The sequence below is a fragment of the Mustelus asterias genome, chromosome 12 (assembly GCF_964213995.1).
Source record: "Mustelus asterias chromosome 12, sMusAst1.hap1.1, whole genome shotgun sequence".
Classification (NCBI taxonomy): domain Eukaryota; kingdom Metazoa; phylum Chordata; class Chondrichthyes; order Carcharhiniformes; family Triakidae; genus Mustelus; species Mustelus asterias.
In genome coordinates, this window is record NC_135812.1 from 34,893,265 (window position 1) to 34,913,703 (window position 20,439).

At 42.7% G+C, this 20,439-nt stretch overlaps 1 protein-coding gene across 1 annotated transcript in view; it reads left to right on the forward strand.

Moving 5' to 3' along the window:
* The window catches only part of hsf5 (heat shock transcription factor family member 5), an 80,169-nt gene extending 62,573 nt beyond the window's left edge, over positions 1-17,596 (forward strand). Inside the window, exons 5-7 of the mRNA XM_078225924.1 lie at positions 6,805-7,347; positions 14,488-14,680; positions 17,427-17,596. Coding sequence (XP_078082050.1) covers positions 6,805-7,347; positions 14,488-14,680; positions 17,427-17,596 — 906 coding nt within the window. The remainder of the gene's footprint in view (positions 1-6,804; positions 7,348-14,487; positions 14,681-17,426) is intronic.
* Positions 17,597-20,439: the final 2,843 nt, after the last annotated feature.

Genomic DNA, 20,439 nt, shown 5'->3' on the forward strand with positions numbered 1-20,439 from the left:
ACATGTACTACTCTCTGAACCACTGGACATGTAGGCTACAACCCACCTCCATTCCCCTCTTGGATAGCGGGTTCTGGAACAGGACTCCTGAAATCAGGTCTCCAACACCATTTTGACTAAGCTGAAGACTCCTTTCACCTTTACAGAAATTCTAGCCTGAGAGTCTTTGGGCAGAATTTTCTGGCCGCGCTCGTCCCAAGGTCAGATAATCCCACCCAATGTCAATGGACCTTTGCATGGTCCGTGTCCTGCCCGCTACAATTCTGTGGTGGGCGGGACGATAAAATTCTCCCCTTTAAGGCTGCACAGATGTACGTCAGCTCCTTCTTTTGTGGGTCCAGATGTTAAAAGTACATATGACTTTCTATAGGGTTTGACCTGGACTGCCATCCCCCAGCAATACAGTTACATAGGCTTGTCACTGGGCAGAATGAGGTACAACTTCAAGCAAGAATTGGGACCACCCTCCATTCCCTCAAGTTGCACTAAACAGTCTCCAACAACTCATCTACCCATTGCACATCTACCAAAGTATCCCATTATGTATTGACATTCATCAGAAAATAACTGTAAGGATGAGTTGGCACTTAAGATACAACAATGGGTAAGAAATGGAAATAGTGGTAATCAAAAAGATTTTATGGCATTATAAAAAGAACTTAATATCACATTTTTAAAAATACTCATGAAAGACCCTAACCGTGAAATACTATGGGTGCAATTTTACTAGCTTACTGCACCAGGCACAAATCGGATTGCTATCTTTCCAGCTCCATTTTACTGGTGAATATAGCTTCGTGCCCAGAAAGGACATAAGATTAACATGTCTGACACTGCTGCTTCCCCCCCCCCCCCTCCCAGATGCTTTCCCCCTGCCTTGCCGGCAAGACATCATGCTGGCGAGAATCATTACTGCTCTGCAGTAGCGGAGAGCAGATGCCATGGCCACGCCAGGTGGATCAGAGATCATTGAAGCCCCTGGGTAGTTGGGCGCATGGCCAGGCAATGCCCATTGGGCAGTGCTTGCCTGGCATCCTGACCGTGGCTGGTTGGGCACTGTAGTCATGATGTGGAGATGCCGGCGTTGGACTGGGGTAAGCACAGTAAGAAGTCTCACAACACCAGGTTATCCACTCCATCTGACGAAGGAGCAGTGCTCCGAAAGCTTATGGTATTTGATACCAAATAAACCTGTTGGACTTTAACCTGGTGTTGTGAGACTTCTTACTGGGCACTGTAAGCAGCTTAAGTAGGGGTGGGCTCTGAGTGGGGGGGGCTACGCAAAGTGGGGGATCTATGCACAGAAAGGGGCTATGCACAGTGACAGGGTCTACATACGTTGGGGCTATGACAATGAAGGGGGGCTATGCACAATGACTAAGGGCTCTGCAGTGGGGGAGGGCCATGTGGGGTGGGTGGGGGCCTATGCAGGGGTGGTCATGCAGGGGGGCAGTTGTGCAGGGGTGGGCCACAGAGGGGGCCATGATGGGGGGGGGGGGATGGTGTTCACATCAGGGGCCTGCCCAGGGACAATCGAGGGGTTCCTGATGCCCCAATGCTTGCAACCTATGTCGATGTGGGGGGTACCAATTCCGTCAATGAAGTTTGGGGGTCTAACATCCTTCATGGTGGTGTGGGTGGGAGGAGGTCGCCCTGCAAAATGGTGCCTGAGTGCTCTGGAGCTCCACCCTCCCCACCCACACTCCCCTGCCATCCCCAGTACCAGCACAAAGCAAAGAAATTTTCAGAGTGCCAGAGGATTTCAATACCAACTAAACTATTGGCATGTAGGATTCCCTAATTGCCTTGAGAACGTGGGGGTAACCTGCCATCTTGAACTGCTGCAGTCCTTGTGATGTGGGTACACTCACAGTCAAGTTAGGTAGGGAGTTCTGGGATTTTGACACAGCCACGGTGAAGAAACGGCGCTATTGTTTGAATTCAGGATGTTGAGTGATTTGGAAGAGAATTTGAAGGTGGTGGTGTTTCTATGAGCCTGCTCCCTTTGACTAATAAATGGTAGAGGTCGCAGTTTTGTGCATTTCTGTCATAAAGCCTTGACAAGTTGCTGCAACGCATCCTGTAGATATTACACACTGCTGCCACTGTGTACTAGGGTGGAGAAAATGAATATTTAACCTAGTGAATGGGGTGTCTATTAAGCAGTTCTGCTTTGTCCAAGATCATGTCAATATTGGTGGTATTGTTGGAGCTGCATTCATCCAGGAAAGTGGGGAGTATTCCATTACACTCCACACTTGTGACCTGTAGATGGTGGACAGGCTTTGGGAATCAGAAGGTGAGTTACTTGGTGCAGAATTCCCAACTGACTCACACTTGTAGTCATGGCATTTATATGGTTGGTTGAGTTAACTTACTGGTCAATGATAGATGTTGTTAGATGTTCCTAGATGTTATTGGTGGAGGAATTTAATGATGGTAATATGATTGACCAGCAGGGGGAGATTTTCTCTTTTTGGATTGTCTGAAACATGAGTGGCGTAAATGTTACCTACAACCTATCATGTGTTGTCCATGACTTGTTGCATGCTGGCACTGGCTGCTTCATTGCCTGGGGAGTTGCAAATGGTACTGAACACTGAAACCATCAGCAAATATCCTCACTTCTGACCATATGTTGGAGGGATGATCATTGACAAAACAGCTGTTGATGGTTAGGTCTTAGGCAGTACCCTGAGGATCTTCTGCAGCGATGTCCTTAGAATGAGATGAATAGCCTCCAACAAGGACAATCATTTTCCTTTGTGCTAGATATCCCACCAACCAGTGGAGAGTTTTTTCCTAGACTCCAATTGACTTAAATTTTGTTAGGGCTCCTTGATGTCACACTCTTGTTCAAATGCTGCCCTGATATCAAGGACAGTCTCACTCATCTCACTTATGAAAGTCAGATCTTCTATCCATGTTTGGCCCATGACTGCAATGTGATCTGGAGCCAAGTGGCCCTGGCAGAACACAACCTGAGCATTGGTGAGCAGGTTGTTGCTGTACAAGTGCCAATTGATAGTGCTGTCGCTGACACCTATCATCACAAACTGATGGGGCAATAATTGTTTGGGTTGGATTTGCCCAACTCTTTGTGGAAAGGACATGCCTCGGCAATTTTCTGCATTGCCAGGCAGATGCCTACATTGTAGCTGTACTTGAGCAACTAGCACAACTGTTCAGTACTACAGCTGGGATCATGTCAAGGGCCATAGTCTTTGCAGTACCTCGCGTCTTCAACCATTTCTTGATATTGGGTGAAGTGAATCTAATTGGCTGAAGATTTGCATTTGTGATGATGAAAGGTTGGTGTGTGCCACCATGATACACGACCACCCGCCCAACACCGCCGCCACCACCACTCCCTTCCAGGCTGGAAAAACCAGTAATATTGCCTTGTAGAGCTGCAAAGCTCAGCCTGTCATCTTACATCAGCCAAGCAGCAGCTTAGAAAAAGGGCTATGCCCAGGTTTGAAAATCTGGCTCCATCGTACTGTTTCTACTGGAACTCCTGTATCATTGCCTACAAGACGAATTTGTCTCTGCATGCCCATCTCATTGTGGAAGTCATCTCTACCAGAAAAGTGGATCATGCAGTATCAATTTCAGCCTACTGACCTCTGAAGGAATACACCTTTGGATTTTCGATTCGGAACTCTGGACCCACATGAAACAATAATTCTTGTTTTCCCTGTGTCTTTGCTCTGTCATGATGTGGAGATGCCGGCGTTGGACTGGGGTAAGCACAGTAAGAAGTCTCACAACACCAGGTTAAAGTCCAACAGGTTTATTTGGTAGCAAATACCATAAGCTTTCAGAGCACAGCTCCTTCGTCAGATGGAGTGGATATCTGTTCTCAAACAGTGCAAACAGACACAGAAATCAAATTACAGAATACTGATTAGAATGCAAATCTCTACAGCCAGCCAGGTCTTAAATGTACAGACAATGTGGGTGGAGGGAGCATTCAACACAGGTTAAAGAGATGTGTATTGTCTCCAGACAGCACCTGCTGACGAAGGAGCTGTGCTCCGAAAGCTTATGGTATTTGCTACCAAATAAACCTGTTGGACTTTAACCTGGTGTTGTGAGACTTCTTACTGTCTTTGCTCTGTACCACTTTTCTTCATCCCTCTTTAGCTCTATGAATACAAAAAGGGGGAGATTTTGCAAACCCTCTTCCTGTGTTTTGCGTGTATGTAAAATAAACTCACCATCTAAATTTATATAATCTTGAGTTTGCTGTGGAGTTATTAATAGAAAATTGGATCATATCAAAATCAAAGAGTTGAGCTGCTTACAAAGAGGAAAATCGAAAATCAAAATACCTTTGTGTTTACGGATGTAAGTTGAGAGGAAAAATTAGGACTGTTTTAAGTTAAACCCTACCATGGAATTCTTTACCCAGAAAGCTATGAAAGGCTGAGCCCTTAAACATCTTCAAGGCTGAGATTGATAGATTTTTAATCAGTAGGGGAATTAAGGGTTATTGAGAGAAGGCAGAAAAGTGGACTTAGTGAGGGTTAGATCAGCCATGAACTTATTATTAGCAGGCTCAAAGGGCTGAAAGGCCTACTCCTCTTGCTATTTCTTATTTCTTGATATTTCTTATGGTCTTATGGTGTCCTCCTGTGAATAACAGTAGTGAATACTTTGTAATTACTTTCAGTATGCTTCATGGTGTTGTACAAAATCTGCACACAATTCAGTGATCAAAACCCATTTTCGATGAGATAGTTGAGGAATTTTCATGATGGAACACAAAGCAATGTGGCATCATCAATTGCATCCTAGATTTTGGAAAGATATCAGTGTCATAAAATTGATGCTATATCTCCCCTTTGCTGTGATTCCAATGGTGAGCATTTCTGTAAAGTATGTCAGTCATCTGACAATATTATTCCTTTAGTACACCCTGACTGATATTAGAGATTCCCCATAGCTGCCTGAAGTGAGCTTGCTGGTGAAACATGAGTATGTTTGTCAGCTTCATAGTCAAAGAGAGAGAGAACGAGCGATAGGCAAATAGATATTACTGCAAGTCCCCATGAAGTAGGTGGCAGAACTGCTCTGTTATCTCTTTGGTGAATCACACTTTTCTTATACTTCATGCCTTACTAAGATGTTTGTATAACATGTGTTGCTTTTGTGGTCTAATGAGGGTGATATCTGGTGGAGTCCATCTGCCATAAATGCTGCAGACCATTCTTTTTCCATCTTATACTGTTCCTCTTCCTCCTCCAAAGACATGTCTGCTTCTGAAAAGCCTTACTGCGGGTGAAGTTAGGCATGATAATTCTCTACTGTTTTTGCTGTCAAAAGCAGTGGGCAGCAAGTCCACATCTGTGTAAAAGTGTTGCTAAAATTGTCACTGCAAAACTTTGTTCCCACTGCAGAAATCATTATTAAATTTCTCCATGTTCTTCAGACGCAAGAACTACATGCAGCTCTCTCAGCTGATCCTGGCAATAGCAGCAGTTTAACTTTCAGCTGAATTGACCCAAATTCATTGCATGGGTGAAAGTGGGAAACTTAGAACTTTGGCATCACCGGCCACATAATGATAAATTTAAGGGAGTGCACTTGACACTCAGTGGCAGATTACAGTAAGAACCACAAAATGAAAGGATATTTTGGGAAACTTGAGGGTTTCTTTATAGAATTCCTACAGTGCACAAGGAGGCCTTTCGGCCCATCGAGTCTGCACCAAGTCTCCATAAGAGCTTTTTATCCAGGCCCTCCGCCCAATCCCCCTAACCCTGCTCATTTACCATGGGTAATCCACCTAACCTACACATCTTCAGACAGTAAGGGGCAATTTAGTATGGCCAATCCACCTAATCTGCACATCTTTGGACCTGGGAGGAAACCAGAGCACCCGAACAAAACCCACACAGACATGGGGAGAACACGGGAAGAGGATTGGGGTGATGGTGGGATCAAATCAGGAGGGGAAACCACTTCCATGCCTTTTGTTGCTGAAACAATCATTTTGCTGACTAGGTGTGAGCATTATGCTAAAAACGTGGGGAAATTTAAGTCATTTTGTTCAACATGAAACACACACCATTCATTTATCCGATTAAAAATGTGAATGTTGTCCTTCTGCTCTTCAAATATTTTTTGTGAATATTTAGCGGAACTGCTTGAAAAAAGAGAAAAATATTCCATCAATTCAAATGGATGAATGGTGTTGATAAACCAAGGGAAATTAAGTACATTGCATGTGCTTCAACTGCAAAAGCCAAAAGCAGCTCATAGATTCATAGCATTGACAAAAATATCAAATCTTGTTTTTTGGGAAATGGTAAGACCTTGAGACAAAAACATTAATGAAGGCATTAAAAGACTAAACATATTTCAATTATGCACTCAACCATGTTATTGTAAATATGTTTATTTTATTTTGTTTAAATCCTTATTTTGACATGGGGATAAAGAAAAGGAAAGAAATTTAGAACACATTTTTGGGATTTGTAGGAACTAAGTGGTCATATTGCTCAGTCACAATGTGACAAACTTACATGGTCAAAAACTACTTTAAATGAGAAAATAAAAAATTCTAATGTAAACATTTTGATATAAGGCTTGACAAAAGAGTAATAACAGGAAGTCAAGTTGTTCAGATAGGAAATGCGCACATATATAATTTTTAATAACATTCACTTATTGAGAGAAATATATACAAACCTAGTTGGTGAGAAACTTCTTCATTTTTTAAAGAAATATGGAAACAGTATTTTCATGCCAAATTTATTTGCATACAGACTTAGAAATTTCAACTTTCTTACTCTTCAGAATGCTGCCATGCAGTCTTCATACCCTGTTGATGTTCTACACAGCAATGCAGCAGCCTGGCACTGCACTGCTACAGATGAATCCAAAAAGTCTGAAGTTAACTTGGAAACTGTCTTTCAGATAGTGGATGAATTAAGGGCATCTCCAAAGCTTCAGCTGGTGAAAATGGATGCCATAGAGAACACAACACAAATGCAACAATCGCAGGGCACCCATCAGGCCCCCAGCACTCCAACATATACTGACCATGCTTCAGCCAACGTTCAGTCTATGGAAATTGAATCTCTCACTTCTACAGTCTCAGAGATTAAGTCATTTGTGGTAGCAGCAGACCAGCCACTTACCTGCTCACTGACAGCTGCTGACAGTGTGCACTCAGCTACCACACAGCCATTTGAGAGTACAACCACTGTAAGCATTGTACCAGAATCAATACCTTCTGAGCAGTGCCCATCAGAGAGAGAGATGCATAAGCTGTGTCACAATACATCTCTCCATCCTATTGTGTTTATTGAGGATGGACCAGAATCCAACTCTGAAAGAGTAAGTTATACTATAAACATGTTTATATCTGATAGATTTAATAAGTCATATATTGTATGAAAATAATGAGCAGATTTAATAATGTTTAACAGCAGTTAATAATCTCATTGATAACACCTTTATAATGGTAAACTGTGTGAAGATATCATGAAAAAAACTATAGAACCAGTAGTGTTTCACACTTGTCTTTTCTTTTGAAAAGCAATGCATATTCTGCATGTAGCAATCTAAAAAAGATTTCATTTAATATTTCACTAGAAGCTCATAATTGGCATGCTATTAAAGCCTGAAAGGATGAGATTAAGTGTATATGCATCTGTCAGAGTGAAATAATAGGAGATAATAGCCTTGACTCCTCACATAGATCAATGAAATTCAAATACAAGATTTTAGATGAACATTAAAACAAAATCATCATTTGGGTTCCCATTTCACTTTCTGATCAAAATTAATATTTTCTTTGTAAATCTGATTTATAGTTATTAGGGCTACAGTAATTGAGCAGGAAAGAACATTCAATGGAGTTGCTCATTTTAGAGAATAGCATAATTAGGATAAAAATTACATACAGCAATAGTGGATGAACAATTAATGTGTTCATATGACATTTTCACTGCACTATTTGATGATGGTATTAACTTATTCAAAATAAATTGGTTATGTTGAGGTGAGAGTAACTTCTCACTAACTTGATGACCAACTTAGTGACTAACTTGATGTCAAAGCAGCGTTTGACTGAGTTCAGCATCAAGGAGCCCTAGCAATATTGAATAATCAGTAGGGAAAACCCTCCACTAGCTGGAGTCATACTAAGCACAGAGGAAGATGGTTGTGGTTGTTGGAGGCCAAACATTTCAATCCCAGGACATCACTGCAGGAGCTCCTCAATGTAGTATCCTAGGTCGAACCAATCTTAGCTACTTCATCAATGACCTTCATAGCATTATAAGACCAGAAGCAGGGATGTTCACTGATGATTGCACAATATTCAATACCATTTGCAAATCCGCAGATAATGAAGCAGTCTGGAAGTGCATGCAGCTAGACCTGGACAACATTCAGGCTTGGGATGATAAGTGGTAAGTAAAATTCATGCCACACAAGTGCCAGGGAATGACCATCAACGAGAAAATTTAACCATATCCCTTTGACATTTAACAGCATTATCATTGCTGAATCCCCCACCATCAGCATCTTTGGGGGGAGGGTGGGGGTTGCCATTGACCAGAAACTTAACTGAATCAGCTATACTGTAGCTACTAAAGCACAGTGGACTAAACATTCTGCAGGGAATAACTCACCTCAAAAGCCTTTCCATCACCTACAAGACACAAGTCAAGAGTGTAACAGAATACTCTCCAATTGCCTGGATTTGTGCTGCTCCAACTCAAGAAGTTCAGCACCATCGAGGACAAAGCAATTCATCTGACCAACACACCATCCATCCCCTTGGGCATTCACTCACGCACACATTGACATTAGTATGTACCATCTCCAAGATACACTCCAACAACTCACCAAGCATACACCAATAGCACCTTCCAAACCTGCAGTATCTACCCCCTAGAAGGGCAAGAGCAGCCGGAACATGAAAACTCCAGTAACTGCAAATTCCCCTCCAAGGCACACAGCATTCTGACTTGGAACTATATCATCATTCCTTCGCTGTCACTGGTCAAAACCCTGGAACTCTCTTCCATTATATATTTAAAAGGATTGCTTTAAGAGCTGATCACATGATTTTATGGTGCTGTTATTAGGGTGCTCCCAGAGCCTGCTATTTAACTTTCAGTTTGTACTATATGTAGAGAACATCTCCTAGCATGAATCCGTTGTTGTTACTTTGAATCCACTTCTGCAAACCTCGTTCTTGCTATTTTGTTAAAACCCACAGCAACTAACATATAGAGAACAAAAGTTGGTAGCAAGTCAGGATTTTGTTTCATCAAGAACATTGAGAAAAGATCCTAAGTAGAAGAACAAAATTGTGGATCATCACACTTCAGACATGAGAAGGCTAGGGAGAAAAAACAACAGGATTAATGATTGAAGTTCCAGTGCAGGAAGACAAGGAAGAAAAAGCTCTCTGTGTTGTTTTAAAGAAGTTTTTTTTCCCACTCAGAGAAGCATGAGATTCCAGGCAGTTATCTGGCGTATTTGAAAAGAAGGAATGCTTTGCTGTATGGCTGGGGCTATTTGAAAAAAAGAGTATATCAAGTCAATGGTCTCCAGGGTAAAAAGGGAAGTACTGGGAAGAGAGTAAAAAAAAGAAAAATAAACAGAGCAATCTCAAGATGCTAGTGCCTGCAAGAGAAATGACAGGTCAATTGGGATCCATGGGCCCTTACAATGAAAAAATGTAAAGCATTTTCAATACTTTGTACAAGTGAATAAAATTGCAAACGAGTTTTTCTCGGTGCAATAGGAAGCAAAACCTATAATTTGCTCTGGAACTTGGTTCATCCAGCATTGCCAGGGATCAAAATTTACAATGACTTGACAAAGATCTTTGAAGAGCATTGCTATCCATCACGTGAGTATCACATAATTAGAAGGTACTCTTCAAGATAATCCAATTTGTGGTCACCAAAATGAAGCTATCGAAAGAAGATTGATCACTGAACATTCCTTCAAAGACAGCACAGTGTCCAGAGGCTTCACAATTTGGTGCAGGAATGAAGACCCACAAGTTGGAAACTGCCCATAAGAAGTCAAAATAGCAACATGCATGTCATAGATGTGCCAAACTGGGCCATTCAGCAAGTGAATGCTGGAGCATGGATAGTCAATGCAAGAAATGTGGCAAAATGGGTCACATTGCAAAAGCTTGTTGGACTAGACCAGCGACCCCTGAGAAGTATGTTCAGAAAAAGAATCAGGGTATCTTCAAGAAGAACAAGTTGAATTCTACAAAATGTATTACTACATGGAAGAAAAGATTTACAACTGTGAAGAAGATAATGTCCAGAGACATGAGAAAGAGTTCCAACTGAACGTTTTATCCATACAGGGTGAATCACACAGGTTCTAGGTATTCCGAAGTTAAGTGGACAACCAATTAAGATGGAGGTTGATACCAGGTCTGCATACCAACAAAAGCTGAAGCATCTTCCTTTAAAACCAGCTGATGTAATTTTAAGGACATACACAGAAGAGATTGTGCTCTTAAAAGATACATCGTGGTCGATGTAGAGTTGAGTTGACAAACAGCGAAGATGCCTCTCCATGTGATCCACGGTAATTTTCCAGCTCTACTTGGGAAATCGTGGTTAGGGAAGATAAAACTTTGCTAATTTTCTCATGCAAAGGGTGGGAGAATCGCGCGGCTGGGTATGAGTGGGATTTGCGCATCCATTCCCATTGCAAGCGCATTGCCCAGCGCCAGATTTCTGGCACTGTCAGATCTGCACTGGAAACCGGCGGGAAGACCAGGTAAGTGATTTTAATATAATTTAAATGTAATTAGCGGGCCCAGGGCTGAATTCTCCCACCCTGCCAGAGTTTTTCACTCTAGTGGGGTTTACAGTAGCTCCCTACTTTTGGGGAACTATCGGGACAACCCCACTGGAGTGAAGGGGGGGCCAATCGGGAACCCCATCCAAGGAGGTCGGATGGCAGGGAGATGGTGCCCCTGGGCATGGGCACCTGGGCAGTGCCAGCCTGTGCCCCTGGCACTGCCCAAGTGCCCATGCCCAGGGGGCACCTTGGCACTACCCACCAGGCATGGGGCAGTGACAAGGGGGTGAGGCCAATGGCGTGGGCCCAGGGGCAATTGGTGGAGGTGGGGATTCCTGCTGCACTTTGCATAAGGATTGGTTGGGCAGGAGGGAGGCCAGTGATCGGGGCGGGCTGAACGTCTGGTCTGCCTGTTGAGGGGTTGGCACTGCCTGGGGTGAGGGGGAGGGTGGGCTGGAGAATTCCAGCCAAACTCGCAATTGATAATCTGTCTCTCCTAAGTAGGTTGCATGCACAAATACACAAACAGACACACTCAGAACATAGAACATAGAACAGTACAGCACAGAACAGGCCCTTCGGCCCATGATGTTGTGCCGAGCTTTATCTGAAACCAAGATCAAGCTGTCCCACTCCCTATCATCCTGGTGTGCTCCATGTGCCTATCCAATAACCGCTTAAATGTTCCTAAAGTGTCTGACTCCACTATCACTGCAGGCAGTCCATTCCACACCCCAACCACTCTCTGCGTAAAGAACCTACCTCTGATATCCTTCCTATATCTCGCACCACGAACCCTATAGTTATGCCCCCTTGTAATAGCTCCATCCACCCGAGGAAATAGTCTTTGAACGCTCACTCTATCTATCCCCTTCATCATTTTATAAACCTCTATTAAGTCTCCCCTCAGCCTCCTCCGCTCCAGAGAGAACAGCCCTAGCTCCCTCAACCTTTCCTCATAAGACCTACCCTCCAAACCAGGCAGCATCCTGGTAAATCTCCTCTGCACTCTTTCCAGTGCTTCCACATCCTTCTTATAGTGAGGTGACCAGAACTGCACACAATATTCCAAATGTGGTCTCACCAAGGTCCTGTACAGTTGCAGCATAACCCCACAGCTCTTAAACACCAACCCCCTGTTAATAAAAGGTAACACACTATAGGCCTTCTTCACAGCTCTATCCGCTTGAGTGGCAACCTTTAGAGATCTGTGGATATGGACCCCAAGATCTCTCTGTTCCTCCACAGTCTTCAGACCCTACCTTTGACCCTGTAATCCACATTTAAATTAGTCCTACCAAAATGAATCACCTCACATTTATCAGGGTTAAACTCCATTTGCCATTTTTCAGCCCAGCTTTGCATCCTATCTATGTCTCTTTGCAGCCTACAACAGCCCTCCACCTCATCCACTACTCCACCAATCTTGGTGTCATCAGCAAATTTACTGATCCACCCTTCAGCCCCCTCCTCTAAGTCATTTATAAAAATCACAAAGAGCAGAGGACCAAGCACTGATCCCTGTGGCACTCCGCTAGCAACCTGCCTCCAATCCGAAAATTTTCCATCCACCACCACCCTCTGTCTTCGATCAGAAACATAGAAACATAGAAACCCTACAGTGCAGAAGGAGGCCATTCGGCCCATCGAGTCTGCACCGACCACAATCCCACCCCCCACATATTTTACCCGCTAATCCCTCTAACCTACGCATCCCAGGACTCTAAGGGACAATTTTTAACCTGGCCAATCAACCTAACCCGCACATCTTTGGACTGTGGGAGGAAACCGGAGCACCCGGAGGAAACCCACGCAGACACGAGGAGAATGTGCAAACTCCACACAGACAGTGACCCGAGCCGGGAATCGAACCCGGGATCCTGGAGCTGTGAAGCAGCAGTGCTAACCACTGTGCTACCGTGCCGTTGGAGGATTGAAGCCAGCTTCCACATGCACCTGGAACTTTTCCTGATTTAACCCGCCACAGGCATCCCATCCCACAAGCTCACAAAAGGCGGACACTAAAATAACTCTGATGTGTTGTGTCCTGCAGCAACTTTTTTCTTCTCTTCATTTGTTCATAGAATTTGAGCTTCATTTGCAAGACCAGTGCTTACTACCTATCCCTAATTGTGCTCAAGAAGGTGGTGGTAAGGCACCACCTTAAAGCATTGCAAATCATTTAGTGTAGGTACATCCACAGTGTTCTTAGGGAGGGAGTTCAGGATTTTTGCCAATAATAGTGAAGGACCAGTGATATAGTTCCAGGTCAGGATGGTGTGAGATTTGGAAGAGAATATTCTAGGTGATGATATTCCAATGCTCAGTAGAATAGATTCAGAAGCTAGCGAGAATATTTTTCCCCCTCTCTTATCCTATCCACATGCTTCACCTGGTGTCCTTTCCTCAAATTAGCTAATACGTTGCACTGATGTGCTAGTAGCTAAGAATATGAGTAAGTACTTGCTAAAATGCTCTATAATTTGCAAGATTCTTGAGGCATAGTGTCCTGGAATTTCATTTGGGACAAACCCATAAAAAGACAAAAGAGCAGCCTGTAAACATCTTTCAAAGTAATATATGAACCATCGACATTTCTCCATAATACTTCAGCAAACGTAGCCACAGGAAAGGAGAAAGACAAAGGAATATGAGAAAGACAAAGGAATATGAGAAAGATCTCAAAAATGAGATTAGTTCCTTGGTACTAGCAACCTGCCTCCAAATTAAGCCATTTCAATATCTTTTACTGTTTCACAATGAAAGGACAAGAATCATTGCCTTGTGTGCTCTGATGGTGCTTGAAACTGGTAAGGTCACACATGACTTGGTACTCTCCCAGTGGCTAAGTAGTATTGGTGTGCAAACAGAGCACCATTGTAGGAGTATTAATCATTGGAACTGAAAAAGCACTCCAAACAGTATAGCTATAACTGTAATAACCCTACTCTAGAACATACACTTTTCCAAGAGGATTGCTTAACTAGTCATTATGGTGACAATACTCAGTTGGAGCAGAACTAAGTGTCCTGATTCTGTTAAAGGAAACATTTTATCCTCATCCTGTAACTCAGAAGAGAAACAAACTTTGTGCACTATGCATTCCATGAGCAAAGAAGGCAGTATTTACATAAAAGCTGCCTGAAAATTACTTGCACATTTGCCTGCTTCCACTTTGATTGCTGTAAGTTTTGATATGATGTAATACAGTGCAATACAATACTTTTTCTTCTATGAAAAAGTAGAAACTATGGGAATCCTCTTGAAAAGAGCATGAAATAGTATATCCAAATCTACCCTAAAGTGCTGTGGACTAGGAACTTCCTAATGTGAAAATATCCATGGACAACACAATTCCTAGGTCTTTTACATTACATGTGTTACGTTAAGCCCTTAGATATTACTGTACTGTTTATTTACAAAGTGGGTGACCGCTATTGTATATTGACAGCCTCAAATGTGTACAGTATCCAAAGCTGCATTTAAGTTTTCAGTTGGACTTTTGAATCTCCTGCTGGTTCTTTAATATTAATGTGAATTGGAGTATTTCAAAACTAATTATATAGACTGTAGTATAAAATAATCAATTAACACTTATACAGTGATGATCACTTGGGAAAGTGGGTTACTGTTATATGTTGTAATTATGTGATGCTTTCTAAATTAACATCTTAATTCTTGCAGACAGTACAGAGTACTGACTATCAGACTGGCTCTTTGAACTCTATCCAGACCACTGATCGATCAAGAACCATTATTTCAGCACTACTTTCTGACTTTGATATACCTAAAGACACAATTGCAGCTAATAGTACTTCCTCTACCCCTATCAAATCAAGACAACGGCAAAGCAGTGGCCAGCAAACCAAGTCTCCAGGTAAGGAATTTTGATAGTAGAAGCTGTGCATGAATATGCCATGTCTCTGAATTTTCTCTGAAACTTTTAACTAAGGAGATAAAGCAACAAATGCTTTGTAACAGTTTTCATGAAGTTCTTGTTATGTTAGTTTCAGGATTAAATATAGGAAGAGGAAATCATCAGATATTTTATAAGGTTATAAAAGTTATTGACATGGTTGCAACACAATGCTGTTTTTCTTTTTGATTAAGGCCTAGGTACTGCATCACTGGCCTGCACGACTTAATCATTCTATATGCAAGGTTTTCTTATGATCTATACTCAAGTTAATTTTCTTTTCCTTCGCACAGTTGTGATTTTATCCAAAAAAAGTACAAAATGTTGTCACATTGTCAGAGAGGAAATTCAGTGTGCCTTTGATATGGCAGGTTTAAGTTGTATTACACAATTAATGATTTTGCATGTACCACCAGATTTCTACAGGATGAATACAAAATTACTTCAAATGTCTCAACAGATTCCTGTACATCCAAAATAGCTACAGCTACACAGTGAAAGTCATAAAGCATTGGAAGCCGAAGGATTTGACTACCTATTTAGTGTCCTCTGTTAATGACATGTTATCTCTGGAATCAGGAAAAATGTTGGGCATAAAATGGATGGGATTTTTATGGCCTCGCTCATCCCGAAACCGTAAATTTCCACCAGAATTCAACGGACCTTTCCATGCTCCACCCTTTGCCTGCTCCAATTGCAGTGCTGGGCTGGATGGTAAAATTCCAGCCAATATATCATATTTGCCTAATAAGCAGGCTTGAGTTGTAAGCCGAATGGTTCATTCATTCATTCATTCATCTTGATCAATTGATCCAGTGGGCTGATGAATGGCTGGTGGAGTTTAATTTAGATAAATGCAAGGTGATGCATTTTGGTAGATTGAACCAGTGCAGGACTTACGCAGTTAATGGTAGGGCATTGGGGAGAGTTGTAGAACAGAGATCTAGGGGTACAGGTTCATAGCTCTTTGGAAGTGAAGTCACAGGTGGACAGGGTGATGAAGAAGACATTCGGCATGCTTGGTTTCATTGGTCAGAACATTGAATACAGGAATTGGGTCATCTTGTTAAAGTTGGACAAGACATTGGTAAGGCCACACTTGGAATACTGTGTATAGTTCTGGTTACCCTATTATAAAAAGGATATTATTAAACCAGAAAGAGCGCAGAAAAGATTTACTAGGATACTACTGGGACTTGATGGTTTAAGTTATAAGGAGAGGCTGGATAGACTAGGACTTCTTTCCTTGGAGCATAGGAGACTTGGGGTGATCTTATAGAGGTTTATAAAATAATGAGGGGCATCGATAAGGTAGATAGTTAACATGTTTTCCCAACGGTAGGAGAGTCTAAAACTAGAAGGCATAGGTTTAAGATGAGAGGGGAGAGATACAAAAGGGTCCAGAGGGGCAATTTTTTCACAGAGGGTTGTGAGTGTCTGGAATGAGCTGCCAGAAGTAGTAGAGGCAGGTACAATTTTGTCTTTTAAAAAGCATTTAGACAGTTACATGGGTAAGATTGGTATAGAGGGATATGGGCCAAGCGCGAGCAATTGGGACCAGCTTAATGTTAAAAACTGGGCTGCATGGACAAGTTAGTCCAAAGGGCCTGTTTCTATGCTGTATACCTCTATGACTCTATATGTGAAGCACTTCAAAGAAAATATTCAAGCAAAGTTAAAACACCCTACTAATGAACTATGATTGACTATGCCAAGTGAGGGGGAAGAACCATAGCTAGAGTTGCTCTTTGGTACCATGTAGTATAAGAATAGCACTGAAGCAAGTTAAATAGGTTAGAACAAGTCAGCTGAACGACTTATGAGTAGTAACAATAAAATGGTCCAAGCCATCATTAAATAAGTTAAAAGGTAAATATGTGTCTTTAATTAAAAGTTGATCCATAATACCAATTTCACATTTAGGGAACAAGTTGAACACCCACACTTCCCCCACCCCGCCAGAATGGCACGAAGTCATGCCCAATTCTGCATTTAGAGCCTCATTAAGTATGCATAAGCAAGTATCTCTCCAAGTCATCTAACAGGTCAAGAGCTGATTTGTCCGCCTATCATCAGCTGGTGAGTTTGAAAATTCAGGTGCCATATTTCAACACCAATGCAATATACTCATATCACTCTTTCCAGCCCACTTGGCTTCACGAGACGCTGCAGGATGTCAGCAACCCAGAGGCAAAGGCTAGCTGCCTAAAGAAGAAGGTCATATCCCTTTACAACCATGCCCTCAAGGTTTTGATTCAAGGAGTTGAGTTGTGGAGACATGTCCTCTACCCCAGGGATGGCTCAAGGAAGCACAGCACTTTTTGAGCCTGGGAGGCCATTGCCAGGAGGTCAGTGTTGCTGGCAACCACATCAGAAGTGCGATCCAGTGCAGGAAGCAGATGAATGATCTCATCTGCGCCAGCAGGGTAGGTCCTCTTTCAACTTCCCCCAACATCAAACTCTCAGAATGGCATCATGTACTCAAACAGTACTCTTTTCAAGGATCACACACATCCATTTGTGGGAGAAACGTATCAACACTCATGCTTTCACAAACACTTTCACAACACCACCATCCCATCTGTCATGTTGCTCAAACTCCATCCTCCAATCCTTCTGTGGAGGGTTTACCACACACAGTGAACATGCATTTAACTCTCCTCTGCTCCATCCTCTGTTCACATGCCTTTCTTTTGTCTTCATACAGGGCAAGCTGGCACACAAAGATCTGAGCAAGCCCAGATCAGGGCAGGGACGGCAGAGATTATTGCCCTCACAGAATTCGAGGAGGCAGCAGTCAAACTTGCTGTGAAGGACAAGGATCACTTCTGTGATGATGGGGAGAGATCACAGCTCCATCACTTCATAAAATCCTGACAATGCAGTGAGTCAGATGTAGTCTGAAATAGTTTTAGTTCATCCACTAGAACTATCATTTATTTCTTGTAGGCACAAGCAGATCGAGGCCATTAATGCAGCTGAGCAGATGTGGGGGATCATGACAAACCATCACAGAACTCACCCGGACCCTCCATGTAGAAACATGCACCTCGGTGGGGCATAGCTGCAGATTAGAGTTGGAGTCACTTTCTGATCAACATTTCACAGACACATCCCCACAGCAGTCAGAGGCAGGGACAGCCCAGGTCTCCAGCACTTAAAGGGCTGCTGGAGACCAGCCACCTGCTTAGTCCCAGTCAGATGATGAGTCCCTGGAAGTGGCTGCCAGACCACTTGTAGTGAAGCAACAGCAGATAGCAGAACATTAGCAGAGATTTGACGGTCGCTCAACAGACTAGAGCAAATGATGGAGAAATCCATCCACATTCCATCTGATGTCTTGGCTCTGACATGCGAGTTCCTCGAGGCCACCATGGGAAGATTGACGACTATCGTGGAGACATTGGTCTGGCAGGTCTTGCTGGATTTGCTCTAGGTCCTGCACTCCATGGCCACATACCCTGATGTGCATCATCAGGATGTAGGCAACATGAGGACAAGGCACTTTGACCTCCCTCCAGGCGCCTCATCTCCTGCAGAGGTCAGACCAGGGCCCTTCTGGAACCCAAAGGGAGGATGAGAATCAGCCGGGCCCACTGGGGGCTTCCACTGACAACACTCCAATGTGCAACTGCTCAGAGTCCCCTCTGCTTCTGCCCATACCCAATGCAGCAATGCAAGCCTCTGAAGGTACTTCTGCCCCTGAGCAGGAGACCCTTATGAGGCCGTGGCCCCCCAGGGCTCGGACCACCAGAGGATTTTGCCAAGGTCACAGGCATCAGAACACAGCAGTCAACAGGCTGTCTCCACCTCTGCTGAAAATGTTAGGGCTGCACGAAGATATAGCTGTGAGGTTAGCAAGATTAAAAAATATTGATGTTCATGGGTGTGCTATCACTGTAAATAAATTGCACCTATTGAATTTGTTGGATGGGTATGTAAATGTTCTGGCCATCTGAAAGTGTTTTCATTTTGTTTTTTTAAATCTTCTTATTCAGCCATCCTCAAACTCAGTCAGAATGCTCCATTTTAAGATTAACATTCATGTGATGTCAACGTCAGTGCTCCTCCTGCTGGAACAGTAAGCTATTAATAAATATGATGCACATGTCTCCCATATCTGCTTCCTCCATGGCATCAGCATGCTCAAACTGTTCCTCAGAAGCCTCCTGGGCTTCCTCCACCTCCTCACCTTCATCTTCCAATTAACTCTTATCTTCTTCTCATTCAGCCTCTGGCAAGGCCTCGCCTCTTTTCATAGCCAGATTGTGAAGTACACAGGAAACTGCAATCATACAGGAAGCCCTCTCTATAGAACCATAGAAAAATTACAAAACAGGAGGCCACTCAGCCCACCTTGTCTATGCCAGCCCAAGGACACCCAGATGCACTTTCTAATCCCACCTTCTTACATCTGGCCCATAGCTTTGTAGCTTACAGCAGATGCAGATTCAGGTATTTTTAAGAAGAGCTTAGGGTCTCTGTCTCCACCACCAATTCAGACAATGAATTCCAGACATCCACTACCCACTGCATTAAAAAAATCTTTTTTATGTCCCCATTACACCTACTGCCACTCACCATGAATCTATGTCCCCTGGTTCTGGAATTCTCCACTAAGGGAAACAATTTTATCCTGTCCACTCTATTTCTTCCCCTCATAATTTTGTACATCTTTATCAAGCCACCTCTCAGCCTCCTTTGTTCCAAAGAAAATAACCCCAACCTACCCAATCTCTACTCGCAGCCACACTTTTTAGCCCTGGCAACATTCTTGTAAACCTTCTCTGTACTCCCTCCAGAGCAATTACATCCTTCCTGTAATATGGTGACTAGAACTGCACTTAATGCTCCATTTGTGGCTTCACCAGTGTTTTATACAATTCCAACATTATATCCTTACTTTTATATTCTATAACACTGCCAATGAAGGAGAGCATTCCATATGCCTTTTTTACAACCTTATTTACTTGACCTGCTGCCTTTAGGGACCTATGTACTTGTACACCAAGATCTCTCACTTCATCTACCCTTCTTAGTATATTCCCATTTATTCTGTATTCCCTATAACTTGTTAAGACCCAGTGCAAAGACTCCAAAGTGTTTTGTGAAGTTAGCCTAGACCCTAAGTTTTACATTTGATTTTGGCATTGGTGAGCTTAAGGCGTTTCACTCCAGGTATGATTCAAGTGACTCACTAGAAAGCTTTTATCAAACAAAGTTTATTTAAGAACATAGTTAATATACAACAAAAAGAATTAGCAAAACTTTAACCAATTACAAGACTTAAACATGACACAGTATAACTCCCAATAGCTAGCCATCTCTGTTGTTCCAAGTCAAACACCCCACAGACATACACCCTTCTTCAGATTCAGTACAAAAACAAGTATGCTCACATGATGCTGGATTTTCAGCTTTGTAACACCAATGGACAGAAATCTAGGCCAGCTGTTTGCAGAGAAGGATATATTCTCAAAACAGCCAAACTTCAGAGAAGTAAATCCAGTCTCTAGCAGCATCCAACACAACACTTAAAAAACAAAACCTTCAACTCCAGAGAGAGAAAAAAACCGCTGTTGCTTCTCTCAGCTTCAAGCTGCTTTTGAAAATGAAACTAAAACTGAAATGCTCTGTGAAAAATAGCTATCCCTCTATCACATGACATGACCTGTCAATCACTGTCAAATCAAGCTCCACTCAGCAATCTCAAGGGACCA